The following is a 23881-nucleotide window of genomic DNA, read 5'->3' on the forward strand; positions in this document are numbered from 1 at the left end:
GCTGCTGTCTGAGATTATTGTTATGTTGAGGGTCTAAACACTGTCAAACTGTGGTGCAGTGAAGGTGAACTCAGGTCTGCAGTTTTAATACTAGTATTGATCTAATATTAACTGAGTATGTTTTTCTGGCTGCCTCTGGAATCTCACTCTCTATTCAGAGCCATTTGCTCTTTATGCATAGTGTATGATTGCAGAACAAATACATGTTTTTATTGAATATTGATGGATCAATACATTTTGTGGGAAAATAAATCATTAAAGTGGTTTGTTTTGGTAAAAAATCGTATACATGTATGAGACGGCAATAACCTTTAAGCATTTTACCACCGACTATCCAGAGTCTGGGTTAAAAAAAAAAAAAAAAACGTATTGCCACATCATACAGTTATAATAACATTTAAAAGACTCACCAGGATGGGGCAAAAGGCCCCCAGTATTGATACAAATACTTTATCTATAAAGTAATGTGTTTTGCATAATATCTAAGTTAGTACTTGTTCAAAACAATCACTTTAGTTCTGTTTATTGTAATAAATAAAGGAAATGTATTTTTGTTTAATAATATAACCGTGTGACGAACGGCTTGATTTGAGACGGGAAAACATATAAAGAGATTAAAAAAAACACTGGATGGATTTTTATCATTTTATGATGTTTGTGTACAGGCACTGCCAACACACATTTCAGTACAATCAACTTGTAAAAGTGCATGTACCATTATATGACCCCTTTAAGTATCATCTGTCGCCATTTACAAGTAAATCAATTGCATGTAATCATTTCACATGAACACTGCTATTTCTTCATGTCTGTGTTTCTGTGATATTTTAAAATAATGGTTTCTGTTAAATCTGGTCAAGAATTTTAGCCACCTTTCTCTTTTATTTGAACATTTTGACTACTGAAATATTGATGTCTCATTACTTTTAATATGCAGGTCATTATCTGCCCCTAAATGCCTGATTGTGCATAATTCATTAACAGTTTGTTGGCAACATGGGTAAATAAAATCTGTGTGAGAACTCTGAGGATCTCCATGTAATATATTAGGAAGTCAGTTTCTACATGTAGTATGATTTTATATTTATTTTAACACAGGTTTTTGTATCTCTGTCTTCTTAATGTGTTTTCAGTGGTGTGAGAGCTGACCAGATCAGAGATGTGTCCTGTCAGACCAGCTCATCCTCCTCCTGTCAGAAACACATCAGTCATCATGACCCAGAAGCAGCCCTGCAGCTCGACTCTCACCAGCCAGTGCATGATGATCTGCAGAGAGTCAAAGACCAGCACAAAACCAGCATGAAGAACAAGTATGAGAGCTTATTTGAGGGAATCAAACTACAAGAGAATCAGACCCTCCTGAACAGGATTTACACACAGCTGTACATCATAGAGGGAGAGAGTGAAGGAGTGAATGAAGAACATGAGGTGCTACAGATGGAGAAAAGTTACAAGACACTCCAAGACACTCCAATCAACTGCAATGACATCTTTGATCCTTCACCTGAACTAGGATATGAGGAGAAGAGAAGAGAGAAGGAGGACAAAATCAAGACTGTTCTTACTAAAGGCATCGCTGGAATTGGAAAAACCGTCTCTGTGCAGAAGTTCATTCTGGACTGGGCCGAGGGAAAAGCCAATCAGGGTGTAGATTTCATGTTTGTGCTTCCATTTAGAGAGCTGAACTTGATTAAAGATCATCAGTACAGTCTTCACAGACTTCTGCTGGACTTTCATCCTGAACTTCAAGATCTGGACTCAAAGATTTATGATGAATGTACAGTTGTGTTCATCTTTGATGGTCTGGATGAAAGCAGAATTACACTGATGTTTTCAGACAGTGAGAAAGTTTCTGATGTGACTGAGTCTTCATCAGTGGGTGTGTTGATGTCAAACCTCATGAAAGGAGATCTGCTTCCCTCGGCTCTCATCTGGATCACCACCAGACCAGCAGCAGCCAATCAGATCCCCTCCAAATACATCAACCGTGTGACAGAAATTCAGGGATTCAATGAGCCTCAGAAGGAGGAATATTTCAGGAAGAGAATCAGTGATGAGGATCAAGCCAGCAGAATCATCTCACACATCAGAAGAGCAAGAAGCCTCCACATCATGTGCCACATACCCGTCTTCTGCTGGATCTCAGCCACTGTGCTTCAAAACATCCTGAAACAAGATCTCAGTGCAGAAATCCCTCAAACTCTGACTGAAATGTACATACACTTCCTCCTCATTCAGACTCATATGAAGAACCAGAAGTATGAAGAGAGAGATCCAGAGAAACTCCTGCAGTCCAACAGAGAAGTGATTGTGAAACTTGCTGAACTGGCTTTCAATCAGCTGATGAAGGGCAATGTGATGTTCTATGAGGAGGACCTGATTGAGAGCGGCATAGACGTCACTGACGCCTCAGTGTATTCTGGGATTTGCACTGAGATCTTTAGGGAGGAATCTGTGATTTATCACAGGAAGGTTTACAGCTTTGTACATCTCAGCTTTCAGGAGTTTTTTGCAGCACTGTATGTGTTTTTCTGTTATTTACACAAGAACAGTGAAGTTATGAAAATGTTCCTCACAGGAAAATCCAGAACTCAGTGTGAGATTGTTCCTCTGGATGTGTTTCTGAAGGGAGCAATGAATAAAGCCTTGAAGAGTAAAAATGGACACCTGGATCTATTCCTTCGATTCCTTCATGGCATCTCACTGGAGTCCAATCAGAGGCTCTTACAGGATCTGCTGATTCACACAGAGAAAAACCCATGGAGCATCAAGGACATAATCCAAACCCTTAAAAAACACGCAAACACAGAAAGTCCAGAAGACAATGTCAGCCCTGAAAGATGGATGAATCTGTGTCACTGCTTGATTGAGATGAAGGATAGTTCTCTTGTTGAAGAAATGCAGGCATTTTTACAATCTGGAACAAGTAACAAAAACCTTACTCTTGCACAATGTTCAACTTTGGCAAACATGATCCTGATGTCAGAAAAGGTGATGGATGAGTTTGACCTTAAAAACATCAGATCATCACAAGAGGGTCGAAGGAGACTGTTACCTGCTCTGAGGAACTGCAGAAAAGCTCTGTGAGTGTGAAAATATGAACATAATATAAACTGAATTGAAATATGAACATAATACCTCTCATGTAGGCTAATAGTTTAGCTATATGTGCTGTAATGGCTTTTTCATTTACATAAATTTGAAGTGTCTACAGAATAAAATGTTTAAAATAATTATTTTAATTTGTAATTATAATTGAAATCCAAGTAATTATATTTCTGAAGTTTGAAAAGCTGAATATCTTTTCAACCAATGAATTTACATGACTTTTCCATTGTTCATAATTTGCTGGATAAGGATTAAGCATTTTTAGAAAAATATATTCATTTTCCTGGTCTAGAAATCACACTTTTAAAATTTGGCTACCTCATATATCTAGTTGCAGTGAGGATGTATTAAAATAAGAAATATCTTGACTTAGGTCATTTCAATCCCAGCACTGTACATTTTTAATGTCTCTCTTATCTAACACACATATTAGAGGTCTTGGAGTCTTTACTAACGAGCTGATGAGTTGAATTTGAAAATGTGCAGTGCTGTGGGTACTCCAGGACCAGGATCGACCAGAAACGGTCTCTGAGCCTACTAGTCCTTGCCTTAATGCTATGGGACTGTAACTGTGATAAGAGAGTTAACAATTTATCCTGGGTATTTATAAACCGATGTTTCATGCTGTACGTTCCTAAACCCTGGATTAATGTTCTTATTTGCATATTTGTGTTATTATTGTCATTGATTGGACGAACGCCACGTGTTTACATCAAGGCTCTTGCATTGCCCGTCCTCATATTGCCGAATGCTATCAAGTTTTTTTATATGGTCTTTTTGGACTGTAAAGGAAAGAATGAAAAGGTATCTTCTTCACTCCAATTCGCCTTTGGCTAAGCCACACCCTAGAATGTAGATTGACCAATCACAGCGCAGCCAAGAACGAGCTCCCACAGAGGTCCGACACTTTTTCATAGCGCTCCATTGACTTTAACACAGGAGTCTCATATTTTTGGTCTCTGCAGGTTATTACCGTCGTAGTTTTATCAAAAATATGGTTAAACATTGTGCCTGGGGCATTTGTAACACAGATACGCGTTTCCCAGAGAGGTTGGAGGGGGGGTGTCTGTTTTTTTCCCTTCCCAAAACCGAAGTCAAATCCTGACAAGTGTCGTCTTTGGATTAAACTGTGTGGACGTCCTGACAGTCAGCTAAACCCCTCAAGGATCAACAAGCACACTTTTGTGGTAAATTTTGCTTTTAACCTTACTGTGAAGTTATACTAGTTAGACAGTTTTATGCTGTTTTAGGTTATGATTTCGGTTCTCTACCCTAATTAATGAAGAATCAAGGTGCTAGCAAGCGCTTAGCGATGGTTTAGTTACCACATAAATCAGGATTGTATGTTTTGACTAGCGGCTGGATGTTAGCTAACTTTGTTATTCAAGATACAAACACCTAACGTTAATGTTCCAGACACGCTATTGTGGTAGTTTTGAAGGTGACTAACGTTACCGCCACTGTGTTGCCCAGATGAAGTTGTCGGACGTAGCAACAGTAACTAAGGGGGGCGGGGCTTAGGCAAAGGTGAATAGGTGAATTTTCTGTTGCCATTTGAAATGTTTCCCATCAAACGCTGAAACAACTGTTTATACAATTTCTGTGACTGTCCAACACATGAACATGAGGCACTTGATTGGCTGTCCGTTGCTAAGCATCTAGCCATAACACTCTAACACTGTATCGTTTCACACTGTGCAAGTTTTGCACCGAAATGCGGGATTAACAGCACAAAAGCGACTCTAAACCTGCTCTGGACCCCAGGGTTTCATTACTATGTGTAAGAAGTGGTGCTAATCCCACTTCTAACTTACAAATGCGAAACGTTCCTTTACCCAGGGTTAAAAGCAAGGTTTAGAACCACTATAATCAGAGGTTAATTGCAGCATTAAAACAATGTGTGTTGTGAAAATTGGAATACAAATAAAATTGAAAAATACATGACAGCAATTCGGTCTGATTCAAGGTCCCTTCCTGATCATGTTCCTTTCTCTCCCATCTTTGTGTCACAGTACTATCAATCAATAAGGCAAAAAGTCCAACAAAAATAAAAAAAGAAAAATTTCAAATGACACTATTCAACTAACAAGACTCTTTTTTCCACTATAAAGAATTGTATAAACAAGGAAATAAAACATTATACACATACAATCAATGTGATCAATGTGACAATCAATGATCTTTTATGTTGAACTTGGTTAACCAAGAAAGTCGTGCAATCTGGTGGGGACACCAGCATTAATCAGAGTCCTCTTTTTTTCAGATTAACAGACTGTAATCTCAGTGATCAGCACTGTGAAGTTGTGTCTTCAGTTCTACAATCATCAAACTCCCTGAGAGAGCTGGACCTGAGTAACAATGACCTGCAGGATTCAGGAGTGAGGCTGCTCTCTATTGGACTTAAGAGTCCAAACTGTCAACTCAATAAATTGAGGTATTGAAGGGGATTTCAACTGGTCTGTGCAAAATAATAGTAAGCTGTCATATATGTGTGTATATATATATATATATATATATATATATTAGGGGTGGCACGGTTCACAAAACCCACGGTTCGTATCACGGTTTTAGGGTCACGGTTTTCGGTTCTGTACGGTTCTTGTTGTTATTTTTTCTTTTAACCTTTAACACACTGCAAAAATTTTCTTCAGAATATGATATATAACTTAATTATCTAATTATTTATTTCATAAATGGGGCGTGTTTGCAAAACGCAGCTTCTCATTTCCCATTGCGAAGTAATATAGTGAGCGAGTGAGCGGTTAACGTGAGGAAACTTTCAGTGGCCCTGGAGGTCCATCCATCTGTAGTGAGAGCTACGTGGGCTGTGTCGGACAGTTCTATGTCAATTTCTCCTCGTGTCTCGTCATCATAGGTGTAATTTGCGGGTGGGACATGTCCCCACCATTTTTTGCCAGGGTCGATATTTACCCCACCACTTTTGAAACATCTCGCGGCACGAATGTACCAATACAAATAAATAAAGCGTCTCCAGTTAACTAGCAAAGTATTCTTTTCGTTCGTTTGTTAAATAAGAAGCAATCTAGCGCGGAAAGGATTATTATTTTTTTTTATTTTTTTTTATCAAGTGATCAAAGTGCTCGTTGCCGCTGACAGTGTTCTCTTGTGGCTCGCGCACACGCTGCAGTCTACACTGGGACGCGCGCTTCAATCCGTTGTGGAGACTCTCTATTCTTTCCGATGAAATCATAAAAAAAATCACACAAATCTGATCCTGCTTGATATAAAACCACTGATAAACATAATCGATTTTGATGAAAAAGAAAAAAATATATACGAGTGCGGATTAGAACTCAGAACCTCTGACACGCTTGGCAAAAGTTATTCCACTGGACCATTGAAGTAGCCTACATACGTGAAACAGTCGATCTATTTATTTATTCACGTGAAAAAACAGCATATAGTGGAGTAGATCTCATTAAATGTCTAAGTAAACCCAGTGCACTATTTAAATCGTTTGCTGGACATCGTAATGTTATTCTGCATATATCTGATTTATGATTTAGCATTGTATTAGCACAGGCACGAGGCTACATTGCGCATGCGTCGAACCGTGCGAACCGTGCGACGCACACACGCACCGAACCGAGACAAGCGAACCGAACGGTTCGGATGTTTTTTCATGTACCGTGCCACCCCTAATATATATATATATGTCAATGTGTTATATTCTTATATTCTATGCAACTCACTTAAAAGGATAGTTCACCCAAAAATTAAGCGATCATTTACTCTAGGGCTGGGCGATAAAACGATAACGATAATTATCGCAATATAATTTTTCTCGATAAAACGATATCAAGAGGTCGATAAATGTTCGATAATGTTTATGCGCCAAAAGCGGAACGAAACTCATTTGAACCGCGCGCCACACGGACCATTTATCCGCTCGGCTAAAAGTCCAAACGGCAGCGCGAGCTCACTAGAGCAGAGGCGTTTACTCTGATCGCTCTCGGTCACGAAATCCAGTGAGAAGCGCTTGAATTCAGCGAGGAGCACAAATGTCTCAGTGATTTAAACCAGTTTAAAGGCAGATGAAACAGCGCTGACTAACAGGAGAAACACTGAGCGCAACGATACAGTCAGAAGGCTTTTCCGTCTACAAATTCCCATCATTTTGGATTTACTGCACGTTAGCCTAACGTTAATATTAACTGCACCTTGAAAGGTGGGATATACATATTGAATTGTATTATTAATGTAGACAATGTATTAAAGCACTAATGGAATATAATTATAGTATTTAATATTGTATAGGCCAGGGGTTTTCAAATTGGGTGAATGTGAGCCTCCCCTTTTAGTAGGTAAGGACAGCCGAGCCCCCCCTTCCCCAAAATCCTGTCCGTCCTGCCCTAACCCACACGTCTCTGCAGTAAATGACTTCATCATCTTTTGTGTGTTCATGACAATGATGAGTTTCAATAACAACTGATAAAATGTAAATATTATTTTATTTCCACAACTTTCTTAAAAGTGCATTCATAAATGATTATTTGCAACAGAAAATAATTTCCAACTTCATGCAGGCCTAATTGAGGCTACTTTTAAAATCACTGAACATCTGTAGGCCTAACCACAAGTCAACAAAACATGCGTAACGTGCAATCGGTGCCAAAGCTACCGCCGATAACACCTGACGGCTGAAATCGGCACGGTGTATCTGGGCTTTAAGCTCACATTTGAAGGAGATGCACATCATCTTGAACAAAACCAGCAGTGGTGGAAAGAGTATTGAAAAAAACATACTCAAGTAATAGTACCATTACATTCCAAAAAATGTAGTGTGAGTAAAAAGTACTTCCAAAAAACTACTTGAGTATGAGTAAAAAAGTAGCTTATTTAAAAGTACTCATGAGTAGTGAGGACTGAGCTGTGGATTCTACCCCCTTATAATAAACACTGTGCACTATTATTAATAAATTAAAAAAATTGCACTTACTGTAATTCACATTATATTTTGTTCTTTGTCAGAAAGATTGAAGAATATCTATCATCCATCTTTTTAAAATGCATCAAATCAGTACACATCACCATTTAAATCATATTACAGTATTAAAAAAAACGATTCAAAATTAGGTGAAAGGCCACTGAGCCTGAGCATGCTATTGTTGCACATAAAATATCAATATTCATAACTGTGCAAAGAATTAAAAAACCTTTAGAAACTCATATGATAGTTCAGCATCACACACCATGAGATGGGTTAAATAGAGAGATTAAAAAATACCCAATTTCTCTCTAAAATGGTACCAATTTTAGTGTTTTGATAAATGAGAATCACTAATATTATATAATAATATTATCAGTTTACCTCAGCTAATGCACTGAAAAAGGCTAAGATATGAGCTAACACTAATTACACTGTAATTCCATGCTATTAAATATGTTACAATTTAAATGTAAATGCACATTGTTCTATAAGGGTGGCATCATTCCCTTACATTTTACACGGCTACATTTACTCACATTGTAATGCTGATAATATAATTTGTAAGGAAAATTGTGCATTAAATATGGAAGTTATAACCGGGAAACATTTACAAAAAAAGAAACACACACACACACACACACACAAATGCATGTCTCTTTGTAATATCTGCGAAGCTGTTTTATCAGCAGCATCCACACACAAAAAAACAGTTGAACATGAAAAACGTTTTTGCGCAAGTGCACTTGCCAAATGAAGACGGACTGTATGAAATGGATCAATTAAAAAAACGAGCTATTGTTTATTAACGAGCTGTAGTCACGCACTGACAGAAATGCAGTTCAAGTTAACGCCAAGTTAAAGGAGAACTCCGGTCAATTTTAACATTGAGCTCATTTTTTTGTACATTTGGAGTGCTGTCAATACAGAGAACAACGACAAAAATCGGTGTTGCCTACACCGAGTTATTCTATTTTTAAAATTTGCACCCTGTTGACTTCAATAGGGCAAGTACTAAACCTGCTTTTAGGCTCTTAACATCCTTGATGTGTCATTACAAGTGCACAGAAAATGTGAGTGATTCCTTCTGAGTGAACACGAGTGAGTCTGACTGCAGTAGATGTGAAAGATATGTATAAAAATTATGTTATTTAAGCCAGCGCAAATACCTGTTTACATCCTGTTTTTCGGTTGAAGTCCAAAGTAGTCGATTGCCGAGTTCACGCGCGTGATCATAGGTATTAAACCTATGCGTGTGAACTCTGCAATCGACTACTTTGGACTTCAACCGAAAAACAGGATGTAAACAAAGGTATTTGCGCTGGCTTAAATAACATCATTTTTATACATTTCTTTCACATCTACTGCAGTCAGACTCACTCGTGTTCACTCAGAAGGAATCACTCACATTTTCTGTGCACTTGTAATGACACATCAAGGATGTTAAGAGGCTAAAAGCAGGTTTAGTACTTGCCCCATTGAAGTCAACAGGGTGCAAATTTTAAAAATAGAATAACTCGGTGTAGGCAACACCGATTTTTGTCGTTGTTCTCTGTATTGACAGCACTCCAAATGTACAAAAAAATGAGCTCAATGTTAAAATTGACCGGAGTTCTCCTTTAAGGTGCACTGATACTGAATCTGGCGGCATGGCGAGCGCGAGACGCGGCAGTGCACAGATCATGACGCGCGTCTCTCTATAATGAGATTGTGAAGTAAATGGGAACGGGAATTCACCGCATTATGAACTCGTCACGCAATACTACGTGGGAACGGATTGCGAAAGCGTGGGCACGGTTTATGAATTTGTGGGTAGAGATTTCAAAAACTGAAGGCACGGTTAACAAGTCTGAGTGCGTGGATTAGGAAGTCGTGGGTACGGTTTAATAATCCGTGGGCACGATTTGTTAAACCGAGGGAACAGTTTGAGAATTCGTGAGTACTGTTTATAAACTGAGCGGATGGTTGCAAAACCGTCGCCACGGATTGTTTTTTTACTCACACAGGTGACTTCCTGGGCTCCGTATTCTCCCTTAATGCTGACTTCTGTTGACTTGGGACAATGAAACGACGCATTTTAAAGCTAATACTCGCACACACAATTACAGTTATTTTTTCTTCTCGTGTCGCGCCTCCCCTGTGGCTCTTTTGCGCCCCCCAAGGGAGGCGCGCCTCACCTATTGAAAACCGCTGGTATAGGCTATACTGTTTTTCATACAAATACCATAGAAATCATAGTTACATTTTGCCATGATAGTGAGGTGCCTGGTTTCATCTGTGGTTGTCATGATCTAAATGCATGATTATACTGGATGACCAATGGTTAAGTTTAATAAAACTCAAACAGTCAGAATATTACATTTTACCCCAAAAAAAAAAAAAAAAATAAAAAAAAGCACATGCTGAAACTAAGAAATTTTCCAATAAATATATTTATTTTGTTAAGGAAAAATGACAAGTGTTTGAATGTTCTACCTCAGATTTGTGAAATGTTCACCTGTTTGGCAAGTGTTTGTCATGATATATTCTGACAATAAAGAGTAGTTTAAAACCACAGTTAACGCTCTGGTTTCTACAACTTTCACTTAGGAGCAAAAATATGCTTTTAAACTTGAAAGAAATAATGATTTGACTTTTATCGTGATAATTATCGATATCGACTGATATAAAAAAAATTATCGTGATATTTTTTTTGGCCATATCGCCCAGCCCTAATTTACTCACCCTGCTGCTGTTCTAATGCAGTGTGCCCTTCTTTTTTTGGACTATAGAAGGATAATTAAAAAAAATAATTCCAGCTCACACCCATTCACATAATGGGAGTGAATAGCGAACAGCATCAAGCTAAGAAAAAAGGCAAAAGTATAAATGGTCACATGAAACACATGTCATATATTCCAAGTGTTCTGGGGGGCATATGACAGTATTTGGTGAAAAACAAACCACAATGTAATTTTTCACTTAACAAAAGTGTGACTACATTCATGAGACTCGATTAGTGCTGCCTAATTGGGTTGTTCACAGGTGTTCACCCCGACTCACAGAATCAAGTGAAAAATCAAGATACATAATTACACAAAAACACAAAAAAATACATAATTGGAGTTGGAACGATGGTGATGATAAGCTTGTTTCTTCTATCTTTTTGATGCACGTTGACGCTGGACGTGTGTTTGGTTCCACACTGTCTTGCTCTGTCAGAGCCAGTCATTAATGCCCAGTAACTCAGAGGGTTCCCTTGACCAGGGAAATAGAGGTGTTTGAAATCCCACACATTGGAAAGGGGTAATGCCAGTGGAGGGTTTCTGAAGGGAATTTTGAGCATATTCAGCCCAGCGTAAGAAGCTGCTCCAGTCCGACCGATTCTGTTGACAGTATAATCTAAGAAACCTTGTGAGTTCTGGGTTTAGGTTTTCGCTTTGATGTTTGATTGTGAGTGATATCCTGAGGTGAGGCTTATATTTAAATTGAATTGGTGGAAGGCCGTCCAGACCCGAGATGTGAACTGGGAACCCCGGTCTGAGACAATATCTTCAGGTAGTACATGATAATGAAACATGTAGTGGATGAAATGTTCTACTGTTTCGAAAGCTGTTGAGAGCTTACGTAGATGTGTTAATTGACATGCCTTGAACATAAACATTCATGACTGTAGTATATTGGTGTTACCCTGGGAGGCCAGGAGATCAGTGACAAAATCCATAGCAGTGTGTGACCAAGGTTGTTGAAGAATGGATTGTGGCTGTAGAAAGGGGATGTCTAGAAGACTTTGCTGTGTGCAAGTATGAGTGTAGAAGAGGAGGTCAGCAGCGCCATCTGCTGGATACCAGTATTATACATCCAACAAATATACAGAACAAGCTGACATAGTGATCATGCTCCAATCACGCAACAGACAGCCAATCAAATCGCAGCTTTGGTCAGGTGACCATGCGCAGAACTTTTTAGTTTAGTTTTTGCTCTACCATAGACAGATGGTCCATATAATACCATCTGTCCATAAAATAGAGAACAAATGTTTGTGCAATCAGTCCAGGTATGCGAGTTCTGAGATTTGTAGTCCAAGTGCTAATACTCCGATGAGGGAGACCACTGGTGGCAGACGGGAGGATTTTCAGAGGTAGCATTCATGTCAAACTAGTAGTACAACGATCAGTTCAGGTGCAGAGATGCACAGATACAGAGATGATCAGTTCAGGTGCAGACATGCACAGATGCAGAGATGATCAGTTCAGGTGCAGAGATGCACAGATGCAGAGATGATCAGTTCAGGTGCAGAGATGCACAGATACAGAGATGATCAGTTCAGGTGCAGAGATGCACAGATGCAGAGATGATCAGTTCAGGTGCAGAGATGCACAGATACAGAGATGATCAGTTCAGGTGCAGAGATGCACAGATGCAGAGATGATCAGTTCAGGTGCAGAGATGATCAGTTCAGGTGCAGAGATGCACAGATACAGAGATGATCAGTTCAGGTGCAGAGATGCACAGATGCAGAGATGATCAGTTCAGGTGCAGAGATGCACAGATACAGAGATGATAAGTTCAGGTGCAGAGATGCACAGATGCAGAGATGATCAGTTCAGGTGCAGAGATGCACAGATGCAGAGATGATCAGTTCAGGTGCAGAGATGCACAGATACAGAGATGATCAGTTCAGGTGCAGAGATGCACAGATGCAGAGATGATCAGTTCAGGTGCAGAGATGCACAGATGCAGAGATGATCAGTTCAGGTGCAGAGATGCACAGATGCAGAGATGATCAGTTCAGGTGCAGAGATGCACAGATACAGAGATGATCAGTTCAGGTGCAGAGATGCACAGATGCAGAGATGATCAGTTCAGGTGCAGAGATGCACAGATACAGAGATGATCAGTTCAGGTGCAGAGATGCACAGATGCAGAGATGATCAGTTCAGGTGCAGAGATGCACAGATGCAGAGATGATCAGTTCAGGTGCAGAGATGCACAGATGCAGAGATGATCAGTTCAGGTGCAGAGATGCACAGATAGAGATGATCAGTTCAGGTGCAGAGATGCACAGATGCAGAGATGATCAGTTCAGGTGCAGAGATGCACAGATACAGAGATGATCAGTTCAGGTGCGCTCCATGTTTCCACTTAAACAGATATGCGGCTATAGCGATCTGTCATATGCATAAAAGAGTGTCAAAATGTTTCATTTGAAAGTTAAGACCTTGCTCTTATCAAAATAACAAAGCTCATAGTGATTATTTGATAGGAGTAAGTAACAGGCTATTTATTATGTTTGTAAAATGATTACCTTCATCTGGGTGTGGATGGTGATGATTCCTCAGGTGCTGTACATATTAGATGTGTTCTCCGCTTTTTCTGACACTTTTCATCTAAATGTTTTGCATATTGCATATCTGTCTTCAACTACTCCTGAAGCATGTTTAGATTCCAGAATTCCACAATAGCTTATTAAAATAGCTTCTTCGGCAAGGACAAGAGATTGCATTGTTCCACCATGTTTTCAATTTGAGAGTTTCACATGCGCTGAAAGTTGATTTGCACACACCCTGCCTTACCTAGACAATCACCTAGTGAACTCAGCTACTATAGTAACAGCCTCACAGAGTATCCAGACAGAGGGCACGCCACACACAGTCTGAAAAACTAATTATTTATTTATTTGTTTTAAATAAAATTCTTATTGTTTAATAACGTGACCATTGTAATCACGGTCAATTTTGAAATTGGGTAATCTCAACATCACTAATTGTAATCAATCAGAGGTCCTTGTAAAGATAATCGATGGGTTGAAGAGCCGTGCTTATTTTAATGTATATTCTCTAAAAATGAAGCACACTGACATTGACACTGTTGTTGTAGATTATCTCAGTGTTTGGTGACAGAGGAAGGTTGTGCTGCTCTGGCTTCAGCTCTGAGTTCAAACCCTTCACACCTGAGAGAGCTGGATCTGAGCTACAATCACCCAGGAGAATCAGGACTGAAGCTGCTCTCTGATGCAATGAACCATCCAGACTGCACACTGGACAAACTCAAGTAAGTGGACCAGTAAGAATCATCCTGGCTGGTGTGTATATGAGAGAGACTGAGAGTTTTTAATAGTTTTTGAACACTGAAGGGGTCCCAGTGTGTTACAAAGTGACACCAAGCAGTCCTGACAAAGCATCCAGACGAGTTGTTAGTGAGAATGTGTTGAGAAAATAATGTATAGACTCTGATACTATAGAAGCTGTAGAAACCTCACAAAGGACATAGTACTGGTACATAGTACTTCCTCCTTCATTTCCCAACTCTCTTTAAGAGACCCCCATCTTACACCGATCACTCAAACAGATAACCTTCTCGAACATGTCTGTGAACCAACGCGCGTCACGTCACCTATCAGCGTCGCGCCAGCCTCAAGATCTCTCACTGTTTAAATCTACCAGACACTCCGATTGATGCACATGTGCAAAGAGACAGTAAAATACTGCTCCATCTTATCTTATATTTTATTCGCTCTTTTTGTCCATAATGGAGCGCGTCACGTCACCTTAGCGTCGCGCCTGCCTCAAAATCTCTCACTTTTACTGCCTGATACTTTACTGAAGGGAAAAGCAGAAGAAGATTCCTCACTACATCAGTTTGTTTGTTTTATAGCCTAGGCCTATCTATTTGAATTTATTTTATTTACTTTTTTTTGTTGCAAATTGTTGTTATGGTAGATCATAATTATTAGGCTACTTGTGATCGATATTCTGATAAAGGTCTATGTAGAAATTGTGTCAACCAAGTAATTAATGTCCTATAGCTCCCATCTTTCGCATTAGATGTTTGTGCGAAAAACTGGCAAAATAACAACTAAGTGCAAAACGTTGCCGTGCCCTCTCTTTTATTTTAACATTTTAGATTAATCATTAAAATGCTGTCAATTTCACACTCTAAATTCAGTATATGAGTCCATTTGTGTTGGATTTGCGTACCGGTGTTGATTTTTTAACGGCCACTGGTAGAGTCACCGATTGGTAAAAACCCATGCACTAATTTCTATTTATTTGAATTAAAATAAAATTTTGTTCTTTGCCTGAACAAGTTTTTTTGTTTGTTTTGCAGTTCTCGCTGATGCAAATTCAAAGACCTCATCCTTAAATTGATATTCTGTAATATTCTGGAAATAAAATGAAATAAAATAGCCTATAAAACAAACAAATCGATGTAGTGAAGACTCTTCGTCTGCTTTTCGCTTCAGCATGTCAATCGGAGGCAAAAAAGAGTGAATAAAATGTAAGATAAGATGGCAAATAAGAGCAGTTTTTTACTGTCTGTTTGCACATGTGCATCATTAGGAGTGTCTGGTTGATTTAAACTGTGAGAGATCTTGTGGCTGGCGCGACGCTTAGTAAGAGCCACTAGATGCACTCAATTACGGGCATGAGTGGCAGACGCATATAACGGTGACTGTAACGGTGACTGGTCGAGTGGCAGGCGCATATAACGATGACGGGTTGAGTGGCAGGCGCATATAACGGTGACTGGTCGAGTGGCAGGCGCATATAACGGTGACGAGTTGACTGACAGGTCGAGTGGCACCGATACCATTAAAATTTTACAGTTCCGGTACCAATTTCGGTACCACAGCAAAATCTGTTGGAACTACTTTTCTATTTTATTTAACTATTTGAAAAAAATATGAAATTCAATTCAATTACTTTATTTATGACGGTAATCATAAGTAAATAATACATAAGCATTAAAGGCTACATGCTTTTTAAACGTAAATATTGCTTATAAAAAAAATCCCATGGAGACGTAGCTAAATCTACTGTACAGTAGCCTAATATAATTATTTCTGTCAATTTCTTCAAGTTAAACCGAACTTTTATTTTTGACGGGTTGCCGCTTTGAGTTTCTGTGTGTGTGTGTGTGTGTGTGTGTGTGTGTGTGTGTGTGTGTGTGAGAGAGAGAGAGATACTACGATAGTTTTTTTTCTCAAATTAAACGGTAAAATGCTCATGAAGTGACTCTCAGAGTGGCTCTGGAGATGAATTTCATCATGTCATCATATCGTGACGCAGCAGAGAGCGTCACTCGTGCTTCTGTGTGTGTGTGTAAGGTAAATGAAACCGCGCGTCTGCACCATTCATTCACACAGAGACAAGCAGACCATGCAGGGTTAATATTTAAATAGTCTTTTTGCAGTTTAATATAGGGATGCTCCGATCCACCTTTTTTATTTCCGATACCGATTCCGATACCTGCAATTCAGTATTGGCCGATACTGAGTACCGATCTGATACAAAGGTAAAATGTTAAAAGTGCTGAATTACTTAATAAGCTGTATGCATTACTTTGCAAGATATCAGGCTTGACCTAAACAATATTTTTTTTTGCCTTGTAAAACAAAATGACAAACAATGTATTCACAAGTTTAGTGATTTATTTATTAAACCAGCACCAGAGCAACAAGTGCAAAATAAAATAAGTTCAGTAGCTTAAACTTGACAATCAAAATTAAAGTGCAAAATTTGCACAGGATGCTATTTGCACTGCAAATAGGAATTAAGCATCCAAAACAAAAGCAGCTGAACAAAAAAACAACAGCTTCACTAGCTTGGTAAATGTGCACAAAATAAATAAATAGAAACAAAATCTCTTTATAACCGTTTAGTTAGTGCAAATATAACTTCAAAATCAATGCACAATAAACAATAAAACAGCTGAAATTTAGCAAAAAAGCAATAACTTTACTATTCAAAATAACAGGATTCAGCTCTTTTCAATGCTTTAGTGGAAATAACATTTAACATCCAACACAGAAACAGATAAATAAAACACTAGCTTCTCTACAAACTGAAATTTAATATCCTGTTGTGTTTAACAATTTAACGTATCAATCTCAGTCTTGAGCATCACTGGCAGGTTCTTGCATAGGAAAGCAAGCATCTCTGCTCTCTCAGCTGTCAGTCTGTTTCGCTTTTCATCCAAGATACAGGAAACTGTGCTGAAGAGCCTCTCGCTTTCTACGCTAGTGCAGGGTGCACAGAGGTAATTCAAGGCAGCGACAGCAAGGCCAGGAAAGCGCTGGCGGTTGACTTCCCAGTATTTGTATGGGTCGTGTGTGACAAGGATTGTTTCCTCTGTAAAAAATCCATGCATTTGGACAGCAGTGCTGGAGCAGCTTGCTGCACCACCAGGTTCCTCACGCTCCTCCCGAATTCTATCAAATTCTTTCATGAAGCTACTGCTGCTCTTACTTCTGCATGGAGCTACTGCTGCTTCAAGTTCTGCCCGGGAGGCTTTTTCTGGTGGCTCTGAAATGTCTGATGCCTCTGCCTCATCACCTGTGGTCGTCCTCAAGTCTTCTTCCAGTTTTTTGGCCAGTGCATCTTTACCATGCTTTGCAGACTCAGCACTGGTAAAGAATCTGAAAAAGATACATACATACATACATACATAAGTTACATAGTACATCATACCAATCAGATGGTAGCACATTTATCCTTTAAATCTGACATCAAAGTTAATCTATAGTGCACATGTACTATGTTGTTCAATATTCATATTCTCAGTTAGCCTGGCTAACGTCAGACCACTTTCTCTTTGAGACGTGGTCTGGGAACCACATGTGCATTTTCTCGTATTTGAGGCGTGGTTTACGAATGCCCAGAGCCGTTTATTGGGCGCTACAAATGTCTATCAAATGCGCCTGTACGTAGCTCATAGCCAATCGTTTCAATTATACCAGATGACGTATGTAGAGCGACAGATATTCAACGAAGAAGACGACGATGGGTCAGAGATTAATGTGTACACCAGAGTCCTGCACGGGTCCGATTTTGTAAATCCGCACCCGCCTGTACCCGCACTGCTTAAAACCGCACCCAACCCGTTTTCCGTCAACAGCACTAATTAAAATCTGCACCGACCCGCTTAAAATAGTACCGACACCCGACCCGCACCCGAAATAAAAATCAGTTTAGACTATCACATTATAGACACACTTACAAAAATGTTTATTGCCAGGTCATACAGAAGTTATTACACGACAATTAACACAAGGACAACTTCAGCCGAAGCTGTCAAAAGGCCGGTAGCCTACATGAAGAACATGGCTAACGTTACCACAAAACTGAGTTACGTTAGCCTTATCACATTTTACCAGTCGAACAGACGCGGCTACAACACCATCTGCCACGCAATTTCGTCTAGCCTACATCTGACCATTTTGGGTTCAAACACGCCCTGCACACCACACATACTTAACAGTGTTAAATATGAAAAATACCGTTCGATAGAACTGCTTTCTTACCACAGTTTCTGCGTGCTTCCTCAGGGATGAAGTTCCACATTTGCGGCTATCCAACACGAAAATGTTTGCAGCAAAGCCTTTCACAATATTTTCTTCAGATAACTCCAAATTTCTCCCACACACTGGACTTTATTTTTGATGACGTATTGTCGACAACTTTACAATCTCCACTAGCTATTCTTTTCTTCAACTCCTCAGCATCCATCTCGACGACTGCAAGCAGATCGCGTGTGCGCGGTTATGAAGAATTTTTTAAAAATGAAAGTAGCCAAGGTAACGTTATAGATCCTGGCAGGGCGTGGCGCGTGGGCACAAATAAACTGATGTTGATTTTAAATTATTTTATCAACTTGAAATACAGGCATATTTTTGTAGATGTGTTCCTAAAAATATGCATATATTTGTACGTCTCATGTTAGATCCATAGATATAAACAAACTGCTTCGGTGTGTCGCATAGATGTCGTCATCGTCTTGCTGCTCCCTCCCCGTTCTGTGATTGGTTCCCTAACTGAGGCGAAAATTTGGTCCATGGTGTCCAGGCTACCTAGCAGCGTGAATAAAATCGCGCTGCGCACAAGGCAGCATGGGGAAACCCAGGCTAATTCTCAGTTCTATTAAAAGTAATTTTACATCATGGCATCTTATTACATTTACATTTACAGTCACAGACTAGTATAACTTGTCACAGTGTGAGAAAAAACATGAAAAACAAAGAAAAAAATAAATGCAGCTCAATAACTAAGTCTCAAAAATTACTTTAGTCATTTACTGCATACTTGTCTCTCACGGAGGAGCGGAAGCATAAAAGGAGGAGCTGCGATGGTGAAGGACGAGAGAAGAACAGCAGGCCTGATTGTATGTTGTGTTTTGTTTCTGTGGCCAGCAGTCGTCCGCGAGGTGCCGCTGGCTTATACTTTCATTTTTGTATGTGTTTTATTTATTTATTAAAATGTTTAAATGTTCACCGGTTCCCGCCTCCTTTCCATAACATCTGAACTGCGTTACAGTCAGCTACACATATGGCATCTGAATATATATTTATTTACATGGCTTGGTTGAATTCTAATGTAGAATGCGGTGTGTTATTTCTTGATAACCGCTGCTAAGAATAACACACCATTGCCATGAAAAACAGAGCGTTGCTATGGACACAGGATTCTAACCGCAGAGACGGAATGGACTATTTTCTTTAGCGGAAGCAATACAAATAGTTTTTAAATCAATAAATTCCTTTTTAAATCAATGTTTTGTGTCAAATTATTATTAAAATTATTAATTGTTTACAGTCTTACCTGTCTTTGTATCTTGCGTCCAGGAGGGTTGAAAGTGCAAACAGAGGTTCATCTTCCACTGTGCTGAAGTGTTTATCGATAGCTTCTAGGAGGGTCTTTTTCATAGTTTAAAGGGGGGGTGAAAAGCTCATTTTCACTCAATCTCCTGTTAATCTTGAGTACCTATAGAGTAGTATTGCATCCTTCATACCTCCCAAAAGTATTTAGTTTTATTATATTTATAAAAGACAGATAGGCTGTACCGAGTCTTTCTGGAAAAAGAAAGAGCGGCTGAAGGTGGGCCGTGTGGGCGGAGCTAAAGCTGTGAGCTAATGCGCCACACTAACAACACAGAGACATTTGAAGCAGATACCAGTTTTACTCACCGGTTCCAATCACGACCGCAAACCTTTATCATTGCGACTGCTCGATCCTTAAGCATTAGACGATCTGCAAATCCGTCGATCTGGGCTTTGTTTATAAAACAATCATCTCGAAATGCAGCGAACAAAGTCTTACACAGCTCTGTTGATGCTCTGGAAAAACAAACTGCATCCACTGGTCCCTTAACGCTGGGTTCTTTGGGAATCTGTGCAGGGTTGTCTTGCCCTGGCAACCAAAAACACACTTCTTTGGTGACATTGGCTTCCAAAACACGAGCAGAGGAGCGCTTTGATGAGGTACTGCTTTCGCTCTCTCTCTCTCTCTGGTCTACGAGTGCGCGCGCGCGGTCTCCCGGCAGAAGTGCCCTTAGGACCCATATAAGGAAATTCGCCCTATCTTACATGAGACAGACCCACACTCGGAAAAAACTTTCCGAAACTTGTGACAAACCGGAAGGACAATTTTTGGCACAGAAATACTCCTTCAAACGTACAATTTAATTTGAAACTTTGTCCATGTTTAGCATGGGAATCCAACTCTTTAACAGTGTAAAAAACTCAGTATGCGTGAAATAGCATTTCACCCCCCCCCCCCCTTTAAATCCCAGAGTCGGCATCGGTTTCCATGGAGAGGACACGTTTGAGAACAGTGACACTTGGGATTACATCAGCAGCAGAGGCAGTGGCTGAGCTCACCTTCCTGGTGAACTCCTCAAACGGTTCCAGGCAGGTCTTTGTTTTTTCAAGCAAGGCCCACTGGTTTGCCGTGAGTGTTGTGGGTAGGTCATGGTCCGCAGCATAGGCTGACAGAGCTCGCTTCTGTTCCAGCAGACTCTCTATCATGAAATAGGTGCTATTCCACCTCGTTCGCACGTCTTGTTGGAGGCGTTTTGGTTCCATGTTCATTTCGAGCTGTATATCTTGCAGCCGGGAATATGCAAGTGGGTAGTGTTTAAAATGCCCAACTATGTGTCTCCCACCTGCAACAGCATCACTCACACTGCGCTGTGAGAGAAGTCCCTCGTTAACAACAAGCTGCATTGTGTGAGCAACGCATCCTAGACTGCGCACTCCCATGATGTCCATTGCTCTTTTCATGTTACTGGCGTTGTCTCGAAGAAAAACGTGGACTCTGCTCAGCGGGATTTGCCACTTGTCAAGCATTTCCTTTAGAGTAGCTGCAATCGCGTCGCTGGTGTGTGACCCGCGAAAGTTTGTTGCATTTAACATGGCACTTTTTGGCACAAAATTCACGTCCAACCAGTGTGCCTTAGACTTAAGTGACATGGGAGAAACGTCAGAGCTCCAGATATCTGTTGTAAAACTCAGTACTTTGACATCTTTCATTTGTTCGGATATGTGTTTGCACATTTTTTGGTACAGTTCAGGTAGAGCAATCTCGGATAAATATTTCCGCTTCACCATGTCGTACCGTAGCTCTAGATGGTTTATTAGGAGTCTGAAGCCCTTGTTCTCAATGACGGACAGCGGTTGCCCATCCATAACAATGAAATTCAGTATGCTCTCAGTGATTTTTGCTGCTTTCACACTACCATGTGGAAATTTCAGAATTTTTTCTGTTGTCTCTTCCAAAGTTAGCTGCTTTGTGCCGTCGTGTTTGTTTTTTCAGCTTGTTGAACTCGGCGTGCTCTTTGGGATGAAATCTCTGTAAATGCTTCATTAAATTTGTAGTATTATAATTCGAAGTTTTATCACCACCCCTCGGAACATTTACTTGGCATATATACTGCAAACCGCGTTGGAACTTGTTGGCATAACTATTGTGAAATACCTCCAAATCACAGATGTTTTGGCTCGCTCCATGCTGTTCGCTGTTCTATACTCCGAATGTTAGCTTGTTTTATTTTTTACAACAAAATAATAGCTCCAACGAAAGCCACAGCAGAACTGCAGCGCACAGCAGTGTGTGTGAACGAATCATTAGAGTCAATGATTCAATGTTAATTCATAAATACAGCCACTGGCTTCATTACTGAGTGAATGACTCGATGACTCTCCACCTACTGTCGGTTTTAATTTATTTAAAAGCATCACTTCGTTTTTACCATCATTGCATATTTCTTTATTGAACATTTATGATGAACATTTATTATTTAAAGCATTATTTTATAAAGGTATTTATAAAGGCCTGCAGACTGCAGCCAATGGAAATGCTTCTCTATCAGTGCGCGTCTTTCTCACTGCTCGCAGAACTTCAGACCGCTTGAGGTATATAAATAATCTTGGATGATGAACTGTAATATTGTTCGAAAATCTGAATAGAAACCGTTACTTTAACAGATGTCATTTTCAGAAACTTTCGTATGGTATTAAAGCTGTATCAACGTATCTGAAATGATCCGGTCTAAAAAAACGGCCATCTTAAAATTAACCGGTTGTTTTGTTCAAAAAGAGCTTTTCGGATTTCGAAATTGAATTTCTGTTACACGTATCGAGTGGAAAAAAACAAACAGTAACAGATCCAGAAACACACACTGTAGGCCAATCCAGAAATACATGCGTGAGATGCACAAAACACACACAAATGGCGACACATGCTGGTCAAAACTGTACATGTAATACAGGCCAATCATGTAATGATGATACCTTTTACAAACCAACTGCAAATGTGTTTAACAGTTACAAAGTGAAATCTATTAAACACAATCTACTGGTAATGTAATACTGTACGCAGGGCCGGTTCTAGACATTATAGCTCAAACTAACGCGATTGCTGTAAAGGTGTTTAAACAGTCGGAATATCAGATATGTGAATATGTTGAATAGAAAAGGGGAAAAAAGCAGATCATCAGTCATTCATCGCGTTTGTGGTTGCGAGTGTCACGTGACTAGCAATGACGCGTCACCATGGAAACAATAAAAACTCATGTTGGAGGCTCCCCACCCCAATAAAAAACACTTGAAGAAAATATGATTCCTAACCACTGATCTATATAGAATGACTGGATAGCTCATGACGTCATAAACAGTGAAGCCACCGCGCCGCCATATTGGTATTCCCTAGTGAGCTCACGCGTTCTATTGAATCAATAGGAAATTTTATGATTTGACTGAGAAAACATTGCCTAACGAGTCACAGTTTTTAAATCTAAAGTCTCCCTGTATATTCTCACAACGCAAACATCCTAAGCATTTAAATGGGTATTTGTTTAAAGTCGGGAAATTTTTCCTGGCAATTTCTTTGCAAAAGGAATAAAAAGCTGTACGAGAACACTAGCGGCCTTCACTGAAGAGCTATCTTCACAGGTAAGAAAAACAGTTTGATAATATTAATTAAATAGTGAATGCTTTTAAAGACCTATATTTTTGCGAATTGGTGAATATTCAGGTGAATATTGTTTCGTGGCCACGAATTAACGTTAATAATACCTCAGCACGTTATCTTGTGGCCACGTTGTAATTCGTTAAATCAAAATGAGGGAGGGAATTAGTTCAACGTGTCCACGATTTATTAAAACGAGGGAACAAATAAGTCGTCGTAACAACGAATTATTTAGATCAGTGGACAGGGCGCATAAGAACAAGCAGAGAGAGAGACAGCTAGAGCCCCGGCCGCGCGCACTAGCTCTCACCGCCTTCAAACAACACGAGCGATGTATGCTCTCTCTCCCTCGCGCATATCAACATAGGTCGGAAGACCGATTGTGTTTTATAGATTAGTAGTTTGTTCATATAAAGTGTTTGATTAGCAAGTACATGTTCAGGAAATGCATAATACAAATTGTATGGGTTAATGTAACGGTAAACGGAGTCTGCACGAAGCTCTTTTGAAGCTGTCAAATGGTGTCGCTATTGGACACTTACCGTAATTGTGATTATTGCTGCCCTGAGGTTTATTATAGGCTACTGTTGACTGTTTTATC

General features: G+C 39.7%; 1 protein-coding gene across 1 annotated transcript in view; it reads left to right on the top strand.

The window, feature by feature from the left end:
- Nucleotides 1-23881, top strand: part of LOC308687981 (NACHT, LRR and PYD domains-containing protein 3-like) — a 50077-nt gene that overhangs the window by 15037 nt on the left and 11159 nt on the right. Inside the window, exons 3-5 of the mRNA XM_081360798.1 lie at nucleotides 1134-3083; nucleotides 5372-5542; nucleotides 13916-14089. Coding sequence (XP_081216924.1) covers nucleotides 1134-3083; nucleotides 5372-5542; nucleotides 13916-14089 — 2295 coding nt within the window. The remainder of the gene's footprint in view (nucleotides 1-1133; nucleotides 3084-5371; nucleotides 5543-13915; nucleotides 14090-23881) is intronic.

The sequence above is a fragment of the Scardinius erythrophthalmus genome (assembly GCF_964197995.2).
Source record: "Scardinius erythrophthalmus genome assembly, chromosome: 1".
NCBI classification, from domain to species: Eukaryota; Metazoa; Chordata; class Actinopteri; order Cypriniformes; family Leuciscidae; genus Scardinius; species Scardinius erythrophthalmus.